General features: G+C 43.8%; 1 protein-coding gene and 1 pseudogene across 1 annotated transcript; one reads left to right on the forward strand and one right to left on the reverse strand.

The window, feature by feature from the left end:
- The first annotated feature begins 2,107 nt into the window (after positions 1–2,107).
- Positions 2,108–3,820, forward strand: LOC120021040 (annotated as a pseudogene).
- Positions 3,821–7,561: 3,741 nt separating this feature from the next.
- LOC120021041 (potassium channel subfamily K member 4-like) lies at positions 7,562–16,736 on the reverse strand. The gene is made up of 6 exons (XM_038964692.1): positions 16,548–16,736; positions 10,893–11,010; positions 10,636–10,796; positions 10,333–10,519; positions 8,381–8,523; positions 7,562–8,179 (listed from the first exon to the last, which is right to left on the reverse strand). The coding sequence occupies exons 1-6, from the start codon at positions 16,734–16,736 to the stop codon at positions 7,562–7,564; spliced, it is 1,416 nt and encodes a 471-aa protein (XP_038820620.1).
- Between the last annotated feature and the right edge of the window lie 3,806 nt (positions 16,737–20,542).

The raw sequence follows: 20,542 nt of genomic DNA on the forward strand, positions 1-20,542 counted from the left end.
GCATTTAAGCTCTGAATCAGAGAGGTGTGGGGGCTGCCTTAATCAACATCATTGGCACAGTTGTTGTTAACTGCCTTGCTCAAGGGCACAACGGCCAATTTTTCCACCTAGCCGGCTCAGGGATTCTAGCAACCTTTCGGTTACTGGCCCAACGCTCTTAACCACTAGGCTACCTGCCACCCCAGAGGACGATGAACATGTGTTGGGGTTGACATCTATACAAGCATTATACTCAGCTTTTTACCGCAACATGTGAAATACACATATGAACAATAGCCTAAATGTAGGCACATTTTTCTGGAGGGCAATGAGGAGACTCAGGAACTTTCCCCCACGGCCCTTTCTCCCACGCGATTCCATGACAATTCCGTTGTTTTGGTCGAGTTTGATTAACCTCTACCTTATCTAAATGGCTGACCTATGATACCGTCATCCGGTGCATAGGAACAGGTGTGTGAGACTGTCAGAGACCCACATAGGGAGGGGCTACCAGTCAGGCTTATGCTTTTTATCATCACTTTGGGTCAACATGCCTTTTAGCAGAGGGATTACTGCAGCAACCTCACCCAGTATGTCAGATTACATGGTTATGGGATCAAAACTCTTTTCTATATATGTTAAACAATGTAATACAATAAACTATAATTTAACTATAGTAAACTAACTATTATCTGTAGTTTATTATTTACTATTTATAAACAACTGTATACTCTTTATAAATGGTACCTTTGAGGAATCTACTTTGAAGAATCTAAAATATATTTTGATTTGTTTAACACTTTTTTGGTCACGACATGATTCCATATGTGTTTTTTGATGTCTTCACTATTATTCTACAATATAGAAAATAAAGAAAACCCTTGAATGAGTAGGTGTGTCCAAACTTTTGACGTGTACTGTATATATTTTTTGTACTTTTACCCCTTTTTTTCTCCCCAATTTGGTGTTACAGCCTTGTCCCATTGCTGCAACTCCCATATGGACTCGGGAGAGGCAAAGGTCGAGAGCCATGCCTCCACCGAAACACAACCCTGCCAAGCCGCACTGCTTCTTGCCACACTGCTCGCTTAACCCGGAAGCCAGCTGCACCAATACAATACAATTGGCAATCGAAGTCAGCTTGCAGGCACCCCGCCCACCACAAGGAGTGGCTAGAGCATGATGGGACAAGGACATCCCGACCGGTCAAACCCTCCCCTAACCCGAACAACGCTGTGCGCTGCCTCAAGAGTCTCCCAGTCATGGCTGGCTGTGACACAGCTTGGGATCGAACCTGGGTCTGTAGTGATGCCTTAGACCACTGCGCCACTCAGGAGGCCCTAAATGGTACCTTAATGTAAAGTGTTAGCCTACTGTTAAAAGCAGGGGTTTATTTAGTGACAGAACATCCACAATGGACTCCCTCGCTGAAAACTGAAGCATTTGGACCATTAGGGCTCTATTCAATCTGTATCGCTGAAGTGTTACAGAGAGCACGCTAGAAATGTAAAGGTCATGTCCTATTGAGCCGACATCTCCAGCGTTTACCATGAATGCAGTCTCTGCTAACACAGGAACATTGCCTTTAAATTTCAATCATGCTGTAATGCTGAATTTTAGCAGTACGGAATGAATAGAGCCCTTAATCAGTCTGCTTTACAATACAGATTTATGTTAAATTCAAAGAATCCTTGTAATATATACAGCACTTAATTAATTTTCTAATGGATTCTATAAATTCACTCTTCTTTGAGTGATATTTTAATGTCTTAGTATGGGAGCTTTGCCAACTCCGTACTCCCATATGTCCAGCTTGACTTATACATTGTAGATGCCTAGGCCTACTATCTGTAATCAGATGAAGATTAATTAGAGCTAAGATTATTCATGAAAAACATAGCTATCACAACTCTACCTGCCCTTGTAGATGTATCCTGAGTCAGTGACTGAATGGATGGGCGAGGTTACTGTACTAATCCCTCTTCTAAAATACTTGTTTTAGGCTCCTCGTGTTGACATATGGCCTAAGCCCACTGGTGGTCCCTCCCTGTGTGGCTGTATAAAAACTTTGCTCTGTCTCACTCACACACCTGCTTCCACCTTGAGCATCTCCACTCGCTAATGGAGCATGGACCAGAGCCTCAACTTCGCCATCTTGGCCTTGCTCTTGCCTGGCCCACTATCCCCTTGTAAAAGCTGGAGTCCTCGGCACGGCTGAGCTCCTATCTAAACTCTCAACTCACTGTAGTGTTCAGAATCACTCACACAGTGATTGTCTTCTCTGCAAGAATGGCCCATTGAGGATGGTAAGTCTTCACTTTAAATGCACAATACTGTGCAGTGCTATATAATAATCCAGTCTACTGTATATTGAAAAGGTACATATTATTTGTGCAATTTACAACACTAGCTAGAAACACAATGCTGAACTAGCAAGAAATATTTAAATTCTGCAGTATGGCAGCTGCCATGTAACTGTACACTCCTGTTCAGATGTCATTACCAAATAATCTAATATTTTAGACATCACTACAAGGATCCTTGAGGAAAACAAAGGTACATATGATTTACTCATAAGCTCACAAGTCAGTATCTGATTAACATAACATCTACAATCCATATCTTTGTTATGTGATCCACTCGACTCTTTGCACTAAGGGATGAGCCATCCACTTGAATCTTTGCACTAAGGGATGAGCCATCCACTTGACTCTTTGCACTAAGGGATGAGCCATCCACTTGACTCTTTGCACTAAGGGATGAGCCATCCACTTGACTCTTTGCACTAAGGGATGAGCCATCCACTTGACTCTTTGCACTAAGGGATGAGCCATCCACTTGACTCTTTGCACTAAGGGATGAGCCATCCACTTGACTCTTTGCACTAAGGGATGAGCCATCCACTTGACTCTTTGCACTAAGGGATGAGCCATCCACTTGACTCTTTGCACTAAGGGATGAGCCAGATGTAGCTATAGTCAGGACCAGAAACGCCATGAAGTGTTGGTGCAACAGCAACTACTGCAGATGGACCAAATCCTCCTCTGGACTGGTGGAGGTGTTATATCATAAGACGATTACTTCTGTAAGTGAAAATAATTATTTCATTTTATTTATAAATTGACATAGCACGTTCATTATTTATTCTTAAACCATGAACACACATAATCTGATGTTATGATGTGATAACGCAAGTGAGACAGAAGTCTTATTGGTCTTCATCACAGATGACCCCGAAAAGGCTATGATTGAGACGTCCATGAAATCATTTCACACAAGAACCTGTATTCGATTTGGTCTCTGGAGTGGCCAGTCAGACTACATTGACATTCAGAGTAAAACTGGATGAGTTTTACTCACATGTCCACACACTGGGCATCTACCATGAGCACAACAGGAGTGACAGGGACCAGTATGTCAAGATCTATTGGTCAATTGGGGAAAACTATCCTCTCACTCTCATGGTCAAGTGCCCATATATCAAATCAAATTCATCGACACCTTTTAAGAATTGCGCTATCTTACCTCAACAACATCAACAAGTATCAGAAGCACTTTCACATATACTCATATCCATCTATACTTCCAGAAACAGGACACCAACAATCCAAATACGCCATATGACAATTCATCTGTTGTGCATTACCCAATTTGGCTTTCAAGCTTTGTAAGACATGATGGCACACTTTTTAAGAGTCAATTGCCACGGCCTACTGTTTTGATACTGTTCTTTTCTCATAAAATGTGTCCCTCTTCCATTTTAGGACCTGCCTTCTCAATTGAGAATGGGAAGGACACCATCACTCCTATTCCTAACCCGTCTGTGAAAATAGGATGTTGATGTTCAGAGGATCAAATCACATTTAATTAATCACATGCTTCGTTTTCAACAGGTGTAGACTAACAGTAAAATGCTTACTTGCAGGCCCTTCCCAACAATGCAGAGAGAAAGAAAATAGAGAAATAATAGAAAAGTAAAACACATAATAATAAAAGTAATAATAAATACACAATGAGTAACGATAACTTAGCTATATACATGGGGTATCAGTAACGAGTCGATGTGCAGGGATACGAGGTAATTGAGGTAGATATGTACATATAACTAGGAATAAAGTGACAGATAATAAACATTAGCGGCAGCGTATGTGTAATGAGTCAAAAAAGTTTGTGCAAAAAGGGTCAATGCAGATAGTCCGGGTAGCTATTTGGTTAACTATTTCACTAACTATTTAGCAGTCTTATGGCTTGGGGGTAGAAGCTGTTCAGGGTCCTGTTGGTTACAGACTTGGTGCATCGGTGCCACTTGCCGTGCGCTAGCAGAGAGAATAGTCTATGACTTGAGTGGCTGGAGTCTTTGAAAATGTTTAGGGCTTTTCTCTGACACCGACTGGAATAAAGGTCCTGGATGGCAGGGAGCTGTGATGTACTGGGCTGTACGCACTACTCTGTAGCGCCAAGCGGTCTTATGCCGAGCAGTTGCCATACAAAATGCAGCCAGTCAAGATGCTGTAGAACTTTTTGAGGATCTGAGGGCCCATGACAAATCCTTTCAGCATCCTGAGGGGGAAGAGGCATTGTAGTGCCCTCTTCATGACTGTGTTGGTGTGTGTGGACCAAGATAGATCCTTAGTGATGTGGATACCGAGGAACTTGAAGCTCTCGAACCGCTCCACTATAGCCCTGTCGATGTGAATGGGGGCGTGCTCAGCCCTTTATTTCCTGTAGTCCACAATCAGTTCCTTTGTCTCGCTGATGTTGAAGGAGAAGTTGTTGTTCTGAAATCACACTGCCAGGTCTCTTACCTCCTCCCTATAGGCTGTCTCATCGTCGTCGGTGATCAGGCCTACCACTGTCATGTTGTCAGCAAACTTAATGATGGTGTTGGAGTCGTGCATGGCCAGGCAGTCGTAGGTGAACAGGGAGTACAGGAGGGGACTAAGCATGCATCCCTGAGGGCCCCCCGTGTTGAGGGTCAGCGTGACGGATGTGTTGTTGCCTACCCTCAACACCTGGGGGAGGCCCGTCAGGAAGTCCAGGATTCAGTTGCAGAGGGAGGTGTTCAGTCCCAGGGTCCATAGCTTAGTGATGAGTTTTGAGGGCACTACGATGTTGAATGCTGAGCTGTAGTCAATGAACAGCATTTTCACATTGGTGTTCCTCTTGTCCAGGTGGGTAAGGGCAGTGTGGAGTGCAATAGAGATTGCGTCATCTGTGGATTTGTTGGGGTGGTATGCAAATTGGAGTGGGTCCAGGGTGTTTGAGATGATGGTGTTGATGTGAGCCATGACCAGCCTTTCAAAAGCATTTCATGGCTATATATATGAGTGATACGGGGCAATAGTCATTTAGACAGGTTACTTTGGCGTTCTTGGGCCAGGGACTATGGTTGTCTGCTTGAAACATGTAGGTTTTACAGACTGGGTCAGGGAGAGGTTAAAAATGTCAGTGAAGACACTTGCCAGCTGGTCAGCGCATGCTCTGAGTACGTGTCCTGGTAATCTGTCTGGCCCTGCGGCCTTGTGAATGTTAAACTGCTTAAAGGTCTTACGCACTTTGGCTACAGATAGCGAGATCTCACAGCCGTCTGGAAAAGCTGGTGCTCTCATGGTTCAGTGTTTGTTGCTTTGAAGCGAGTGTAGAAGGTATTTAGCTCGTTTGATAATCTTGTGTCACTGGGCAGCTTGCGGATGGGTTTCCTTTGTAATCTGTGATAGTTTGGAAGTCCTGCCACAACCTACATGTTTCAAGGGGCTCCCGAGTGGCGCAGCAGTCTAAGGCACTGCGTCTCAGTGCTAGAGGCGTTACTACAGACACCCTGGTTTGAATCCAGGCTGTATCACAACCAGTCGTGATTGGAAGTCCCATAGGGCTGTGCACAATTGGCCCAGCGTCGTCTGGTTTTGGCCGGTGTCGTCATTGTAAATAAGAATTTGTTCTTAACTGACTTGCCTAGTTAAATAAAGGTTCAAATAAAAAATAAAAACATCCGGCAAGCGTCAGAGCCAGAGTAGTAGGATTCGATCTTAGTCCTGTATTGACTCTTTATCTGTTCGGAGAGCATAGTGGGATTTCTTATAAACGTCTGCATTAGTGTCCCGCTCCTTGAAAGTGGCAGCCTTTAGCTCAGTGAGGATGTTGCCTGTAATCCATGGCTTCTGGTTGTGATATGTAAGTACGGTCACTGTGGGGATGATGTCATCGATGCACTTATTAATGAAACCGTGACTGATGTGGTAAACTCTATGCAATCGGATGAATCCCGGAACATATTCCAGTCTGCGCTAGCGAAACAGTCTGACCACTTCCATATTGAGCGTGTCACTGGTACTTCCTGTTTGAGCTTTTGCTTGTAAGCAAGAATCATGAGTATAGAGTTATGGTCAGATTTTCCAAATGATCAACAAGCTGTGTCAGTGCAGTGAGTATAAACTTTTTTTACAATTTATTTCCAAATTTTAATTTCGTTAAGTGTTCTTAAGTGCAAATGGTTGCAAAATGTGTTGATAAGACATATTATATGTTGTTTTTCTAATTTCAGGTATGTAGTTTGTTAATTGAAGAACTGAGAAAAGATGGTTGTATGCAATATAATTCTAAATGACTTTGTTATTCATTCTCAGTGTGCCACTGTATCTTCATTGTCCTTCATTTACTGACAGTCATCTTTCCGTTCCTCAGGAAAACAATGCAAATGCTGGAAAATCTCTCACACGCATGCACACACAAAATAGTATTCTGATTATTTTAAAAATGTGTTGTTTATTTTACAGGACAGTTGTGTGTAATACATTCAAAGAATAATACTCAAAAATATATACAATGGCATATGCTGTACACAGTGCACACAGTAATAACGTCACTAGTGGAATACTTAGGCTAAGGTCATGCAAGACCAGATATGGTTATTGGCAGAGACAGGATTTACTCATGCCTTGAATTACAACTTTCCTATTATATACCAAAGCTTTGTTCTCTAAAGTTTGGGCTCCAGACATTCAGGGACAAATTCATTATGGGAGAGTTATTGTCATAAGGCTTTTTTCCCCTAACGGCAAAAAATATAAATTGATTCAGAGTAATAAAAAAAACAATGCATGTTGGTGTGCTTCACTGCTTATTTTATCCAGAGAAAACAGGGCTTTGCAGTTTCATGATTGCCCGGTAGGGAGCGCTCACTCCATAAGCAAACATAGATAAGTGGGGCACATAAGATTGTGTTCCTTATTAAAACGCTACCAAGGCAACATCAGGTTAAAGAAGTGACATGGTTAAGTTTTGTTAGGATTATTTGAATAAGTCACTCTGCTATTACATCAAGGCTTACTCCCTATTTGAATCAGGCATACACAACATACACACACTCAAACTATGTTTATGAAACATGAACAGTGTAGTGAATAAAACATAATCAATCAGGTTCACTTCTTCCCACATAACTTCTTCTTCCCTTCACCCCTAAAAAGAGCAGAGTCAGGGGTTTTCTAGCTTGACAGTTTCATCATTTGTCTTTTTTTTCATATGTTTATCCATTTTCAACATGCTCTGAAAAAACATACAAACTCACCTTTGAGCATTTGGTTCATCTATCCTTTGGTGGCGGTGGATTTTCATGGGGTTTTATGTCTCCATTGGGCTCTTTCTTCTCAGGTTTGGTAGGGCTAATTTTAGGGCTCTTCTCTGGGGGAGGCCTTCTGGGCCGTCTCCTCTTGGGCTTTCGTGAGCGTGTAGAGACGGGCTGTGTTGGATCCAACAGGGGATCCAAATGTAATTTTCCACTAACTGCATCTGAGGACTCATCAATGTATGCCAGGTTCTCTCCAAAGTAGTCCAGAGGCTGGGAATACAGGGATTCTGGGAAGGCGTTCTCCTTATCGACATCCTTCTCTTTTTCCTCTACTACCCGCTCATGCTGCGTGACCTCTGACCCTGTCGCAGATCCAGACTCTGACTCGTTGGATGAGTAAGAGTATGAGGATGATCCAGTCTCTGATTGGCTGTTCAGCTGGCCATTCTCCATCACTCTGCCCCTCTCCCCAGGGGCCCCAGACACATGGCCTGCCCCATTGCCTCGGCTGCGAGGGCCATGTCGACGCTTTCGTCGTCGTCGTTTGAAGGGGTCGTCTGGCATGCGGAAGTCCACGGACATGTTCTGAATGTTCTGACCCCAGTCAGTGGTACGGGCTCTGAGCTCCTCCATCTGGGAAGAGAGAGGAAAGAGATCAAATCACTATTTAAAGAGAATTTAATGAAGTCACAACACACTTGAGAGTTGATAAGAGAGGAAGGGAGGATCATTGAGAAATAGAACAGGTGTCTATAGGTGACAAAGTGTACAGTGCAGACCATTTGCTTGTAGGTTGTACTCTGCCATTTTGGGCCCGATCGTATTTTTACACACCTCAGCCCTGGTCTTCTTGGACAGGACCCGAAGCCAGTTTGCAACCATGGACAGGATGGAAGCAAAGTAGGCCAGGCCCAGCAGGATCCAGAACCACACCAGGGGCTTGTACCAGTGGTCTTTACCACCATCTCCGCTATCACCTGACAGAGATAAGCAAGAGGATAGGAATAGATAGGGGTTTACAGGTGTAGACAATGGAGAATCAGCAACTTTACAGGTCTAAAGGTTAGTTTACACATGACAGATCTGCTGTTAAACCCCCTAGAATCTAAGCCTGGGGGGGAACCAAATAGGGGTTTTCAAAGGGTTCTCCTATGGGGACAGCCAAAGAACCATTTAAGGTTCTAGATAGCATCTTTTTTTCTAAGAGTGTACTGTATACGGTCTAATAAGCATGAAGCAATCATGTCTCACTGGAGCAGACAAGCCTAGTGTTGTTTTTCGGTGGCATCATGTTTTAAAATGATCATACCAAGGATAATTTAGCTATTTGATTTTGAATTTTAGGACCCCTTTAGGTATAAAAAACATATTTGATGAAACATTGAATTTGGCCTTACTGTTATTAGCCCATAGAAACACATTGAATAACAGATTTATACATGGAAAAACAGTATCATCTTTCCATAGCGGGGTCGTAATAGTTTGTAGGCCAAAACCGCTAAAGACGTTTTCACGAGAAGACCGATTTTCGGGATGTCTCATGGTCTGACAAGCAGCGCTGTAGCTCTGCCACCTTTCACCACAGATGCGGAAGGCCGACATCGGCGGATAAGGTGAATTAAGACGCAGCCCATGCAAAGAGATATCTCTAGATTAAACAGTCCTCCCGAGTGGCGCAGCGGTCTAAGGCACTGCATTGCAGTGTCACTGTAGACCCTGGTTTGTTCCCAGGCTGTGTCACAACCAGCCGTGATCAGGAGTCCCATAGGGCGGCGCACAATTGGCCCAGCGTTGTCCGGGGGGTTATCCGTCATTGTAAATAAGAATGTGTCCTTACCTGGTTAAATATCATTTTAAAAACACAGATTTTTATGGGGAGTTTTTTTATTATGCTAATTAAATTTCAGCGGGGGCGCAGACATCGACTCTAGGGGTTTATTAAATTAATCTCACATTTGTGAACATTACAGACTGAGCTGCCAGAAAACTCTATGGGGTTAATAATTAAACTTTCATTCAAAGATTAAATTATTCACAAAGAGTAAATTAAATGTCCAGTTTAATGAGTATTAATGAGTATTTTATCACTCAGGCCTCCTAAACTACATTAATCTGGAGTACAGGTGTTTGTGTCTGTTAATGTGTCACAACACTGAAAGAGAGAGTTTCAACAGTGAAAGAGAGTTTCAACACTGAAAGAGAAAGTTTCAACAGGGAGAGAGTTTCAACAATGAAAGAGAGAGTTTCAACAGGGAGAGAATTTCAACAATGAAAAGAGAGTTTCAACAATGAAAAGATAGTTTCAACTAGGAACAGAGAGTTTCAACAGGGAGAGAGTTTCAACAATGAAAAGAGTTTCAACTAGGAAAGAGAGTTTCAACTAGGAAAAGAGAGTTTCAACACTGAAAGAGAGAGTTTCAACAGGGAGCGAGTTTCAACAATGTAAAGAGCGTTTCAACAATGTAAAGAGAGTTTCAACTAGGAAAAGAGAGTTTCAACTAGGAAAAGAGAGTTTCAACTAGGAAAAGAGAGTTTCAACTTGGAAAGAGAGTTTCAACTAAGAAAAGAGAGTTTCAAATATGAAAAGAGTTTCAACTATGTAAAGAGAGTTTCAACTATGTAAAGAGAGTTTCAGCAATGTAAAGAGAGTTTCAACAATGTAAAGAGAGTTTCAACAATGTAAAAAGAGTTTCAATAATGTAAAGAGAGTTTCAACAATGAAATGTGTGTTTAGACCTTTTGAGACAGATTCCTTGACCCAATCCTAAATGCAGTGGCGGTAGTACCTGCAACATAGTCTCCAAAACCCACTGTAGTCAGGGTGATGACAACAAAGTAGGACGCCTCCAGGAGAGTCCACTTCTCCACCTCCTGAAACACCAGCGTTGGCACTGCAACGAAGAGTGCTACCCCCAACAGGATGGAGAGTATGGCTGAGATGACTCGAACAATAGTAGGACTCACCTTCCATTTCTGAGAGGGAGACAGCAAAACATGAAAAAGAGGAAAGAAGGAAATGGAGGGACTGAAATACTGACAGGCCGAGAAAGACAGAGGAAACACATTAAACCAAATATTTAGTGTCTCACCGCTAAGAGAAACTCTATTTTGAGGATGGCCTTCCTCAGCCCGGTCCCCAGATGGTCTCCAACTCCAGCCAGCAGGATACCAAACAGAGGGATCCCCACCAGGGCATAAAAGATACAGAACAGCTGCCCCCCTTCTGTCTTCGGGGAGATGTTCCCAAAACCTGAGGATGATGGTTTGTAGAGCTTTAGGATTGGGATAGATAGTGTCAGTGTGTAACAATGGATTAAACATAGGGGAGATCAGCCTGCTGATTTACCGATGGTGGTGACGATGGTCCCAGAGAAGAAAAAGGCGCTGGCCAGGTCCCATTGGCTGGTGAAGGTGGAGGAATTGCTGCTAGGATCCACACCCGCACCCACAGCATCTGCCACCTCCTGGGATGGGACAGTCAGGAAGTTAAAGTGATGAGAGAGAAGAGAAACAGTGATGGTAGTGTTTGTACCTGAATATTTCTGTATTTGCATTGTACAACTTGTAGACTTGTTTACGTGCTGCTGTGCGGTTTGTTGCTAACCTTACTTGCTACCTGCCAACTTTACGGTTTTTATTTTTTAATTACTGTTTATATATTTATTTTTTTCCCTCACTCGACTTTTTCCATTCCATTTTTTTTCAACCCGGACGCTTTACATGGACGTGGTTCGTCAGGATCTCCACCAGCCGAAGCTAAGTATTAACATTAACATGATGCCTTCTAATTGCAGTAGCTGTACTCATAATATACATGAGAACGATCGCATTACCACGAGGATAGCTGTGCTGCAAGCCCAGCTTCAGACGCAATCGTTAGGCAAAGGTAATTTAAGTGTAGGAAAGGATGAAACAGCATCTGTGCCACCAGTAAGTACAGATACTAGTATAAATCCCCTCGCACAGTCCCCGCAGCCGGACAATTTTCTCATGGCTTCTGGAAGGAAATGCTGTAGAAATGCTCAACCGGTGTCGCTCATTCAGCCAACAGAAACTTTCAACTTTCAACCGGTTCTCCCCATTAAGCAGTGAGTCGGAGGCAGAGGCCGAGCCTTCTCTGGTCTCTACTCCTCCCGTTACGGGGTCTGAGATGCCGAAGCCTCCCACCATTAGCTCTGACAAATTGAAAACCCTAGTCATTGGTGACTCCATTACCCGCAGTATTAGACTTAAAACGAATCATCCAGCGATCATACACTGCTTACCAGGGGGCAGGGCTACCAATGTTAAGGCTAATCTGAAGATGGTGCAGGCTATAGCTAAAACTGGCGAGTGTAGAGAGTATAGGGATATTGTTATCCACGTCGGCACCAACGATGTTAATATGAAACAGTCAGAGGTCACCAAGCGCAACATAGCTTCAGCGTGTAAATCAGCTAGAAAGACATGTCGGCATCGAGTAATTGTCTCTGGCCCCCTCCCAGTTAGGGAGAGTCATGAGCTCTACAGCAGAGTCTCACAACTCAATCGCTGGTTGAAAACTGTTTTCTGCCCCTCCCAAAATATAGAATTTGTAGATAATTGGCCCTCTTTCTGGGACTCACCCACAAACAGGACCAAGCCTGGCCTGTTAAGGAGTGACGGACTCCATCCTAGCTGGAGGGGTGCTCTCATCTTATCTAAGAACATAGACAGGGCTCTAACTCCCCTAGCTCCACAATGAGATAGGGTGCAGGCCAGGCAGCACCCCAAGCTTGGTGGAATCTGCCACTATCACAGTCAGTATAGTCAGCTCAGCTATCACCATTGAGACCGTGTCTGTGCCTCGACCTAGGTTGGGCAAAACTAAACATGGCGGTGTTCGCTTTAGCAATCTCACTGGAATGAAGACCTCCTCCATTCCTGTCATTATTGAAAGAGATTGTGATACCTCACATCTCAAAATAGGGCTACTTAATGTTAGATCCCTCACTTCCAAGGCAATTATAGTCAATCAACTAATCACTGATCATAATCTTGATATGATTGGCCTGACTGAAACATGGCTTAAGCCTGATGAATTTACTGTGTTAAATGAGGCCTCACCTCTTGGTTACACTAGTGACCATATCCCTGCGCATCCCGCAAAGGCGGAGGTGTTGCTAACATTTACGATAGCAAATTTCAATTTTCAAAAAATATATATATGTTTTCGTCTTTTGAGGTTCTAGTCATGAAATCTATGCAGCCTACTCAATCATTTTTTTTTATAGCTACTGTTTACAGGCCTCTTGGGCCATATACAGCGTTCCTCACTGAGTTCCCTGAATTCCTATCAGACCTTGTAGTCATTGCAGATAATATTCAAATTTTTGGTGACTTTAATATTCACATGGAAAAGTCCACAGACCCACTCCAAAAGGTTTTCTGAGCCATCATCGACTCAGTGGGTTTTGGACAACATGTCTCCGGACCTACTCACTGCCACAGTCAAACACTGTACCTAGTTTTGCCCCGTGGAATAAATGTTGTGGATCTTAATGTTTTTCCTCATAATCCTGGACTATCGAACCACCATTTTATTACGTTTGCAATCGCAACAAATAATCTGCTCAGACCCCAACCAAGGATCATCAAAGTCGTGCTATAAATTCTCGGACAACCCAAAGATTCCTTGATGCCCTTCCAGACTCCCTCCACCTAGCCAAGGACGTCAGAGTACAAAAATCAGTTAACCACCTAACTGAGGAACTCAATTTAACCTTGCGCAATACCCTAGATGCAGTTGCACCACAAAAAACATTTGTCATAAGTAACTAGCTCCCTGGTATACAGAAAATATCCGAGCTCTGAAGCAAGCTTCCAGAAAATTGGAACGGAAATGGCGCCACACCAAACTGGAAGTCTTCCGACTAGCTTGGAAAGACAGTACCGTGCAGTATCGAAGATCCCTCACTGCTGCTCGATCATCCTATTTTTCCAACTTAATTGAGGAAAATAAGAACAATCCAAAATTTATTTTGATACTGTCGCAAAGCTAATTAAAAAGCAGCATTCCCCAAGAGAGGATGGGTTTCACTTCAGCAGTGATAAACTCATGAACTTTTTTGAGGAAAAAAAAAGATAATTAGAAAGCAAATTACAGACTCCTCTTTAAATCTGTGCATTCCTCCACAGCTCAGTTGTCCTGAGTCTGCACAACTCTGCCAGGATATAGGATCAAGGGAGACACTCAAGTTTTTTAGTACTATATCTCTTGACACATTGATGAAAATAATCATGACCTCTAAACCTTCAAGCTGCATACTGGACCATATTCCAACTAAACTACTGAAAGAGCTGCTTCCTGTGCTTGGCCCTCCTATGTTGAACATAATAAATGGCTCTCTATCTACCGGATGTGTACCAAACTCACTAAAAGTGGCAGTAATAAAGCCTCTCTTGAAAAAGCCAAACCTTGACCCAGAAAATATAAAAAACTATCGGCCTATATCGAATCTCCCATTCCTCTCAATTTTTTTTTGAAAAAGCTGTTGCGCAGCAACTCACTGCCTTCCTGAAGACAAACAATATATACGAAACGCTTAAGTCTGGTTTTAGACCCGATAATAGCACTGATAATAAATTACCTTTTAATGGCGTCAGACTGAGGCTCTGCATCTGTCCTCATGCTCCTAGACCTTCGTGTGGCTTTTGATACCATCGATCACCCCATTCTTTTGGAGAGATTGGAAACCCAAAATGGTCTATAGGGACAAGTTCTGGCCTGGTTTAGATCTTATCTGTCGGAAAGATATCAGTTTCTCTCTGTGGATGGTTTGTCCTCTGACAAATCAACTGTACATTTTGGTGTTCCTCAAGGCTCCGTTTTAGGACCACTATTGTTTTCACTATATATTTTACCTCTTGGTGATGTCATTCGGAAATATAATGTTAACTTTCACTGCTATGCGGATGACACACAAGCTGTACATTTCGATGAAACATGGTGAAGCCCCAAAATTGCCCTCCCTGGAAGCCTGTGTTTCAAACATCAGGAAGTGGATGTCGGCAAATGTTCTACTTTTAAACTCGGGCAAAACAGAGATGCTTGTTCTAGGTCCCAAGAAACAAAGAGATCTTATGTTGAATCTGACAATTATTCTTGATGGTTGTACAGTTGTCTCAAATAAAACTGTGAAGGACCTCGGCGTTACTACGGACCCTGATCTCTCTTTTGACTAATATATCAAGACTGTTTCAAGGACAGCTTTTTTCCATCTACGTAACATTGCAAAAATCAGAAACTTTCTGTCCAAAAATGATGCAGAAAAATGTATCCATGCTTTTGTCACTTCTAGGTTAGACTACTGCAATGCTCTACTTTCCGGCTACACAGATAAAGCACTAAATAAACTTCAGTTAGTGCTAAACACGGCTGCTAGAATCTTGACTAGAACCCAAAAAATGTAAGATACTCTTGGTAATACCTTTTACCTCTTGGTGATGCTTGCTCCTACCTATCTTTCCGATTTGGTCCTGCCGTACATACCTACACGTACGCTACGGTCCCAAGACGCAGGCCTCCTTAAGGGAGCTGGAGGCAGGGCTTTCTCCTATAGAGCTCCATTTTTATGGAATGGTCTGCCTATCCATGTGAGAGACGCGGACTCGGTCTTAACCCTTAAGTCTTTTATTGAAGACTCATCTCTTCAGTAGGTCCTACTGAGTGTAGTCTGGCCCATTGAGTGTAGTCTGGCCCAGGAGTGTGAAGGTGAACGGAAAGATCCTGGAGTAACGAACCGCCCTTGCTGTCTCTGCCTGGCTGGTTCCCCTCTCTCCACTGGGATTCTCTGCCTCAAACCCTATTACAGGAGCTGAGTCACTGGCTTACTGGTGCTCTTCCATGCCGTCCCTAGGAGGGGTGCGTCACTTGAGTGGGTTGAGTCACTGACGTGATCTTCCTGTCTGGGTTGGCGCCCCCCCCTTGGGTTGTGCCGTGGTGGAGATCTTCGTGGGCTATACTCGGCCTTGTCTCAGGATGGTAAGTTGGTGGTTGAAGTTTTCCCTCTAGTGGTGTGGGGGCTGTGCTTTGGCAAAGTGGGTGGGGTTATATCCTGCCTGTTTGGCCCTGTCTGGACGGGGCCACAGTGTCTCCCGACCCCTCCTGTCTCAGCGTCCAGTGTTTCTGCTGCAGTAGTTTATGTGTCGGGGGGCTAGGGTCAGTCTGTTATATCTGGAGTATTTGTCCTGTCTTACCCGGTGTCCTGTGTGAATTTAAGTATGCTCTCTCTAATTCTCTCTCTTTCTTTCTCTCTTTCTCGCCTTTCTTTCTCTCTCTCTCTCGGAGGACCTGAGCCCTAGGACCATGCCTCAGGACTACCTGGCCTGATGACTCCTTGCTGTCCCCAGTCCACCTGGCCGTGCTGCTGCTCCAGTTTCAACTGTTCTGCCTGCGGCTATGGAACCCTGACCTGTTCACCGGACGTGCTACCTGTCCCAGACCTGCTGTTTTCAACTCTCTAGAGACAGCAGGAGCGGTAGAGATACTCTGAATGATCGGCTATGAAAAGCCAACTGACATTTACTCCTGAGGTGCTGACCTGTTGCACCCTCGACAACCACTGTGATTATTATTATTTGACCCTGCTGGTCATCTATGAACATTTGAACATCTTGGCCATGTTCTGTTATAATCTCCACCCGGCACATCCAGAAGAGGACTGGCCACCCCTCATAGCCTGGTTCCTCTCTAGGTTTCTTCCTAGGTTCTAGCCTTTCTAGGGAGTTTTTCCTAGCCACCGTGCTTCTACACCTGCATTGCTTGCTGTTTGGGGTTTTAGGCTGGGTTTCTGTACAGGACTTTGTGACATCAGCTGAATTTATAAATACATTTGATTGATTGATTATACTGCAACCCAACTATAGAGGTCTCATTGGATTACATGACCGATGGCTTGGACACCTTGAAAGTCTAATATCCCAGTCATTCAGTCATTTTAACCTGTTTGTTCTCTAGGTGTGTGTAGCCTATGTAGGGTACCTCTATGAGGGCCTGCAGGATGTCTGGGCTGACGCAGGTGTAGTTCTCCAGGAAGGCTCTGCGTGTGTCCTGCAGCTGTATGTGCTGGCCCTCCTCATGGGGAGCCTCCAGGGCCTGGAACACCACGGCCCCCAGCACTAGGTAGAGCAGCACCCCCGTCAGGATACACAGGAGGGTGGAGCAGCGCATGCTTGCACCTTCGTTAAGCCCCAAAGAAGCACGCTTCTTCCCCCCGCTGCCAGTGCTGGAGCGCTCTGGGGCCCAGCTGCAGAACAAACAGACCAAACACAGACAGCAAGCCCATGGAAACAGATGTCACCCACATTAGCTAAACTGCAAGGTAATCATTAACCTGAAACTAAACGTAATACAGACTGTAGCCCCCATCATATTACTGACCGGAAACCTATAAACATGTTGCTGATGGTTACACTATATGTGTAGGCTGCACTCTTTAAAAAAAGATGCTGTCTAGAACCTTACACGGTTCTTCAGCTGTCCCCATAGGAGAACCTGGAACCAAAAAGGGGTTTTCAAAGGGTTCTCCTATGGGGACAGCCGAAGAACCGTGTAAGGTTCTAGACAGCATCTTTTTTTCTAAGAGTGTACTGTATACAGTCTAATAAGCATGAAGCAATCATGTCTCACTGGAGCAGACAAGCCTAGTGTTGTTTTTCGGTGGCATCATGGATGTGGTATGAGTTGAAACCAGGAATGGACTTGAATTCTACCAGAGATGTGTCTAAGTAAAGGATCATTACTATCTACCACACTACTCTTCATCACTTGTTTACCTCTCTCTCTCCTTCTCTTCCTCCCTCTTCCTTCTCTTCCAGCTGCTCTTCTCTCTGCGGCTGAGGATGGAGATTCTGGACCCGTAGCTGCGGGGGTGGCCGTCCTCCTCACAGCCCGAAGGTGGGGACACTGGGTGGGTTTTACCAAGAAGTTGGTGTTGAACAAAATAACCATTGTTATTGGACCACTAGTTACTGAAGAGATTACTCATTAATGTTTGACAACATTACAAAGATCATATTAAAGGTTAGTTATTATGTATGAGATCAATAAACTTTGAACACGACAATTCCCTGTTGTTCAGAATTGTTTGTTGTTTGTTTTCCATTGATGAGAGGTTCCCTGTTTGACAATGAAACATGGGGTTCAGCACTGCTACATGATGCTTTTGATTGTAAGCGTAATGTCACCAAAACGACAGAAAATGAGCTGTCAACCAAAACCCTGTGAGAGAGAGAGAACGTACAACAGATGCATATCTCTAATGGATCACATTGGGGAGAGAAAAAAATTATCAAGCTGATATAATGGTGGATGGAGCAAGATACACAAACATACAGAATGCAGAGTCAATAAACATAAAAAATACTATGTTCAAGACAACTCGCAAACTGTGAATCTCAGGTTAAAGTTAGATACGTTTTTTTGGCGTAGAGCTTCCTATTGGTTGACTCAGATACTTTCCAAGTGGGAAATTATGTTCTTATCTTTCTACAATGAACTTCCAAGTTCCGAGTCGTCTTGAACGCGGCAATAGACAAATAGAGGTGTGCTTCAGCCAGCAGAGTGGGTTAGAGCCCGAAAAAGGTGTGTGTGTGTATGTGTGTGCACGTGCCTCCGGCCATGTCTGTCCTTTAACACAGGGGAGAAACATTATTCTATACCAGACATGCCACACTAGCAGGCTCGGCTGTGTGAAGAATTATTACCCCATGATTCTCAGGTCCCGGATGTGATGTGACTGAGCTGAATTACACATTCAGTGTAATGTCCTTTCCAAGCTGCTGAGTGATTGGGTAATTTAGTCCTTGATACAGCTATAGATTTTTAGTCAGCCCAGGTTCAAGACCCCAGGGACACACTAATGCTGTATATTTACATGTAGGTGTAATATTGTCTTCTGTCTGATTTTCTGTATTGACGTTGTGCAGTAGGCCTACACTGTATGTACTGTAAGTGTGTGACAGGTTACATCTGTGCTTTCTCTCTCTCATCTAAGATATAACATTGCTTTTGCAGTCAGCAACTCCTCTGGGCCTGATTTAACCTGAGACCAATAACCTGTCACCCACACAGTGAAATTTACACTACCCAGCCAAACAACTTCAGCAGCTGCTCGGGATACACAAAAAAATACATAGACAGACAAGCCTTTCATCCTAACGTGCAGCTATTTTGCACATGCTCTCAGATCAAAATAACTGCCCTTCAACCTCCCTTTTAGTCATGTGCATTAGCTGACATCAATCACTAGTGACAGTCAAGTTATGTTTTATAAAATTACAAAAGCTGTCGAAAAGGCCTTTTCAGTGCCACCAAACAATAATTTGAAACTTTAACAAGGTTTTATTTTAATTGTTCTTAATTACAATCTCTCCATTTTAACATAACTGCACAGTTATAGAAAACCATGAACAGATTTAATGCCTAACTGTTGTATAAAGACGTCATCCTTGAGATACCTATCACACTCAAGTCATGGCACTTCTAAGGTACAGATACTTCACACAACACAGTCAAAATGCCTGAGAATACATCCTTCGATTACACAGAATGAAGTTAATATGGGGTACTTTATCTGTAACAATTAAACAATTGCAATGTTCATTATCTCATCCAATGGAAGCAGGATTTGTGGTCTCTCTAACACACAGGGGGTGAAGCCTGTGGTCATCTCTTACCTCAAAATGAACGATCTTAAAATCCAGGATATCAGCAGCTATAGGAAGGGTCTCTTTCACACACTCACACTAGACGCTAGGAGAGTAAACGTGCACGAGCGTGCATGTGCACGAGCGCGTGGGAGAGGCTGTTGCTGAGTGTCCAAGAAATGAAAAGCTACTCCATCAAATTGACTCCAAGAAGAGAGAGAGCTAGGGAGAGAGGTGGAATCAGAGGGAGAGGTGGAATGAGTGAGAGAAAGGGAGTGGGAGATATGGAGGGAGGGGTCAATGCAGATACACTGAGCTAGAATGAGCTTATTGCTTTTTTGTTTGTTTCCTCTACCCTGATTTGGATCACTCAGTTTCTCCAAGGCAATAAGTGGAGAGGAGGGTAGGGACTAACAGTGTCTCTTGTGGAAATCGGACACAGGCTGTTGGTGGCACCTTATTTGGGGAGGACGGGCACCTGGAATAGGTGGAAAGGTATCAACAACATATCCCACATGGTTCCAAGCAATTCCACTATTCAGACATACAGTGTAACACTTTTTCATACTCCTACAATATACTGTAGTTGTGTAGCTCTCTCTATGGGTATGAGTAGCAGAGTATCAGTGTCTCAGTCTGACAGTGCCAGGATCAATTCCTCTAGTGGAGTTTACGAGGTCTGCTGGCGTTACACTGCCGACTCCGCAATGGGCAACAGGCTCCCCCTCCCTCTGCTACCCTCAGCAGAGCCCGTCAAAGAACCCAGCCGCACCCTGGAACTGCTGCTGCGTGTGTGTGTGTGTGTGTGTGTGTGTGTGTGTGTGTGTGTGTGTGTGTGTGTGTGTGTGTGTGTGTGTGTGTGTGTGTGTGTGTGTGTGTGTGTGTGTGTGTGTGTGTGTGTGTGTGTGTGTGTGTGTGTGTGTGTGTGTGCAGCAGTAAGGTTGTGGTTATGCTTCCCAGGGCTATGCAGTTGAGAATACCCCAATCAAAGATGTGATGGGGTGGCAGGTAGCCTAGTGGTTAGAGAGGCGAGCCAGTAACAGGAGGATTGTCAGTTCAAATCCCAGGTCCGACGGCAAAAATCTGTTGAGAAGTGAGCTGGCAATTGGAGGGTTGCAAGGCACTTAACCCCACACAACAGCTCCCAATGTGGCAGCCCCCTGCACCTCTCCCAAAACCTTGATGTGTTTGGGTTAAAAGTGGAAGTAAAATTTTGGTTGGACCTTGTGTGCAATTGACCAATAAAGTGATCTTAGTTCTTACCACCCTCCTATCTTTCCTGTGTATATATCTTCTTCCATACTAATGCTTTCCTTCCTCTCTCTCTTC

The sequence above is a fragment of the Salvelinus namaycush genome, chromosome 26 (assembly GCF_016432855.1).
Source record: "Salvelinus namaycush isolate Seneca chromosome 26, SaNama_1.0, whole genome shotgun sequence".
NCBI classification, from domain to species: Eukaryota; Metazoa; Chordata; class Actinopteri; order Salmoniformes; family Salmonidae; genus Salvelinus; species Salvelinus namaycush.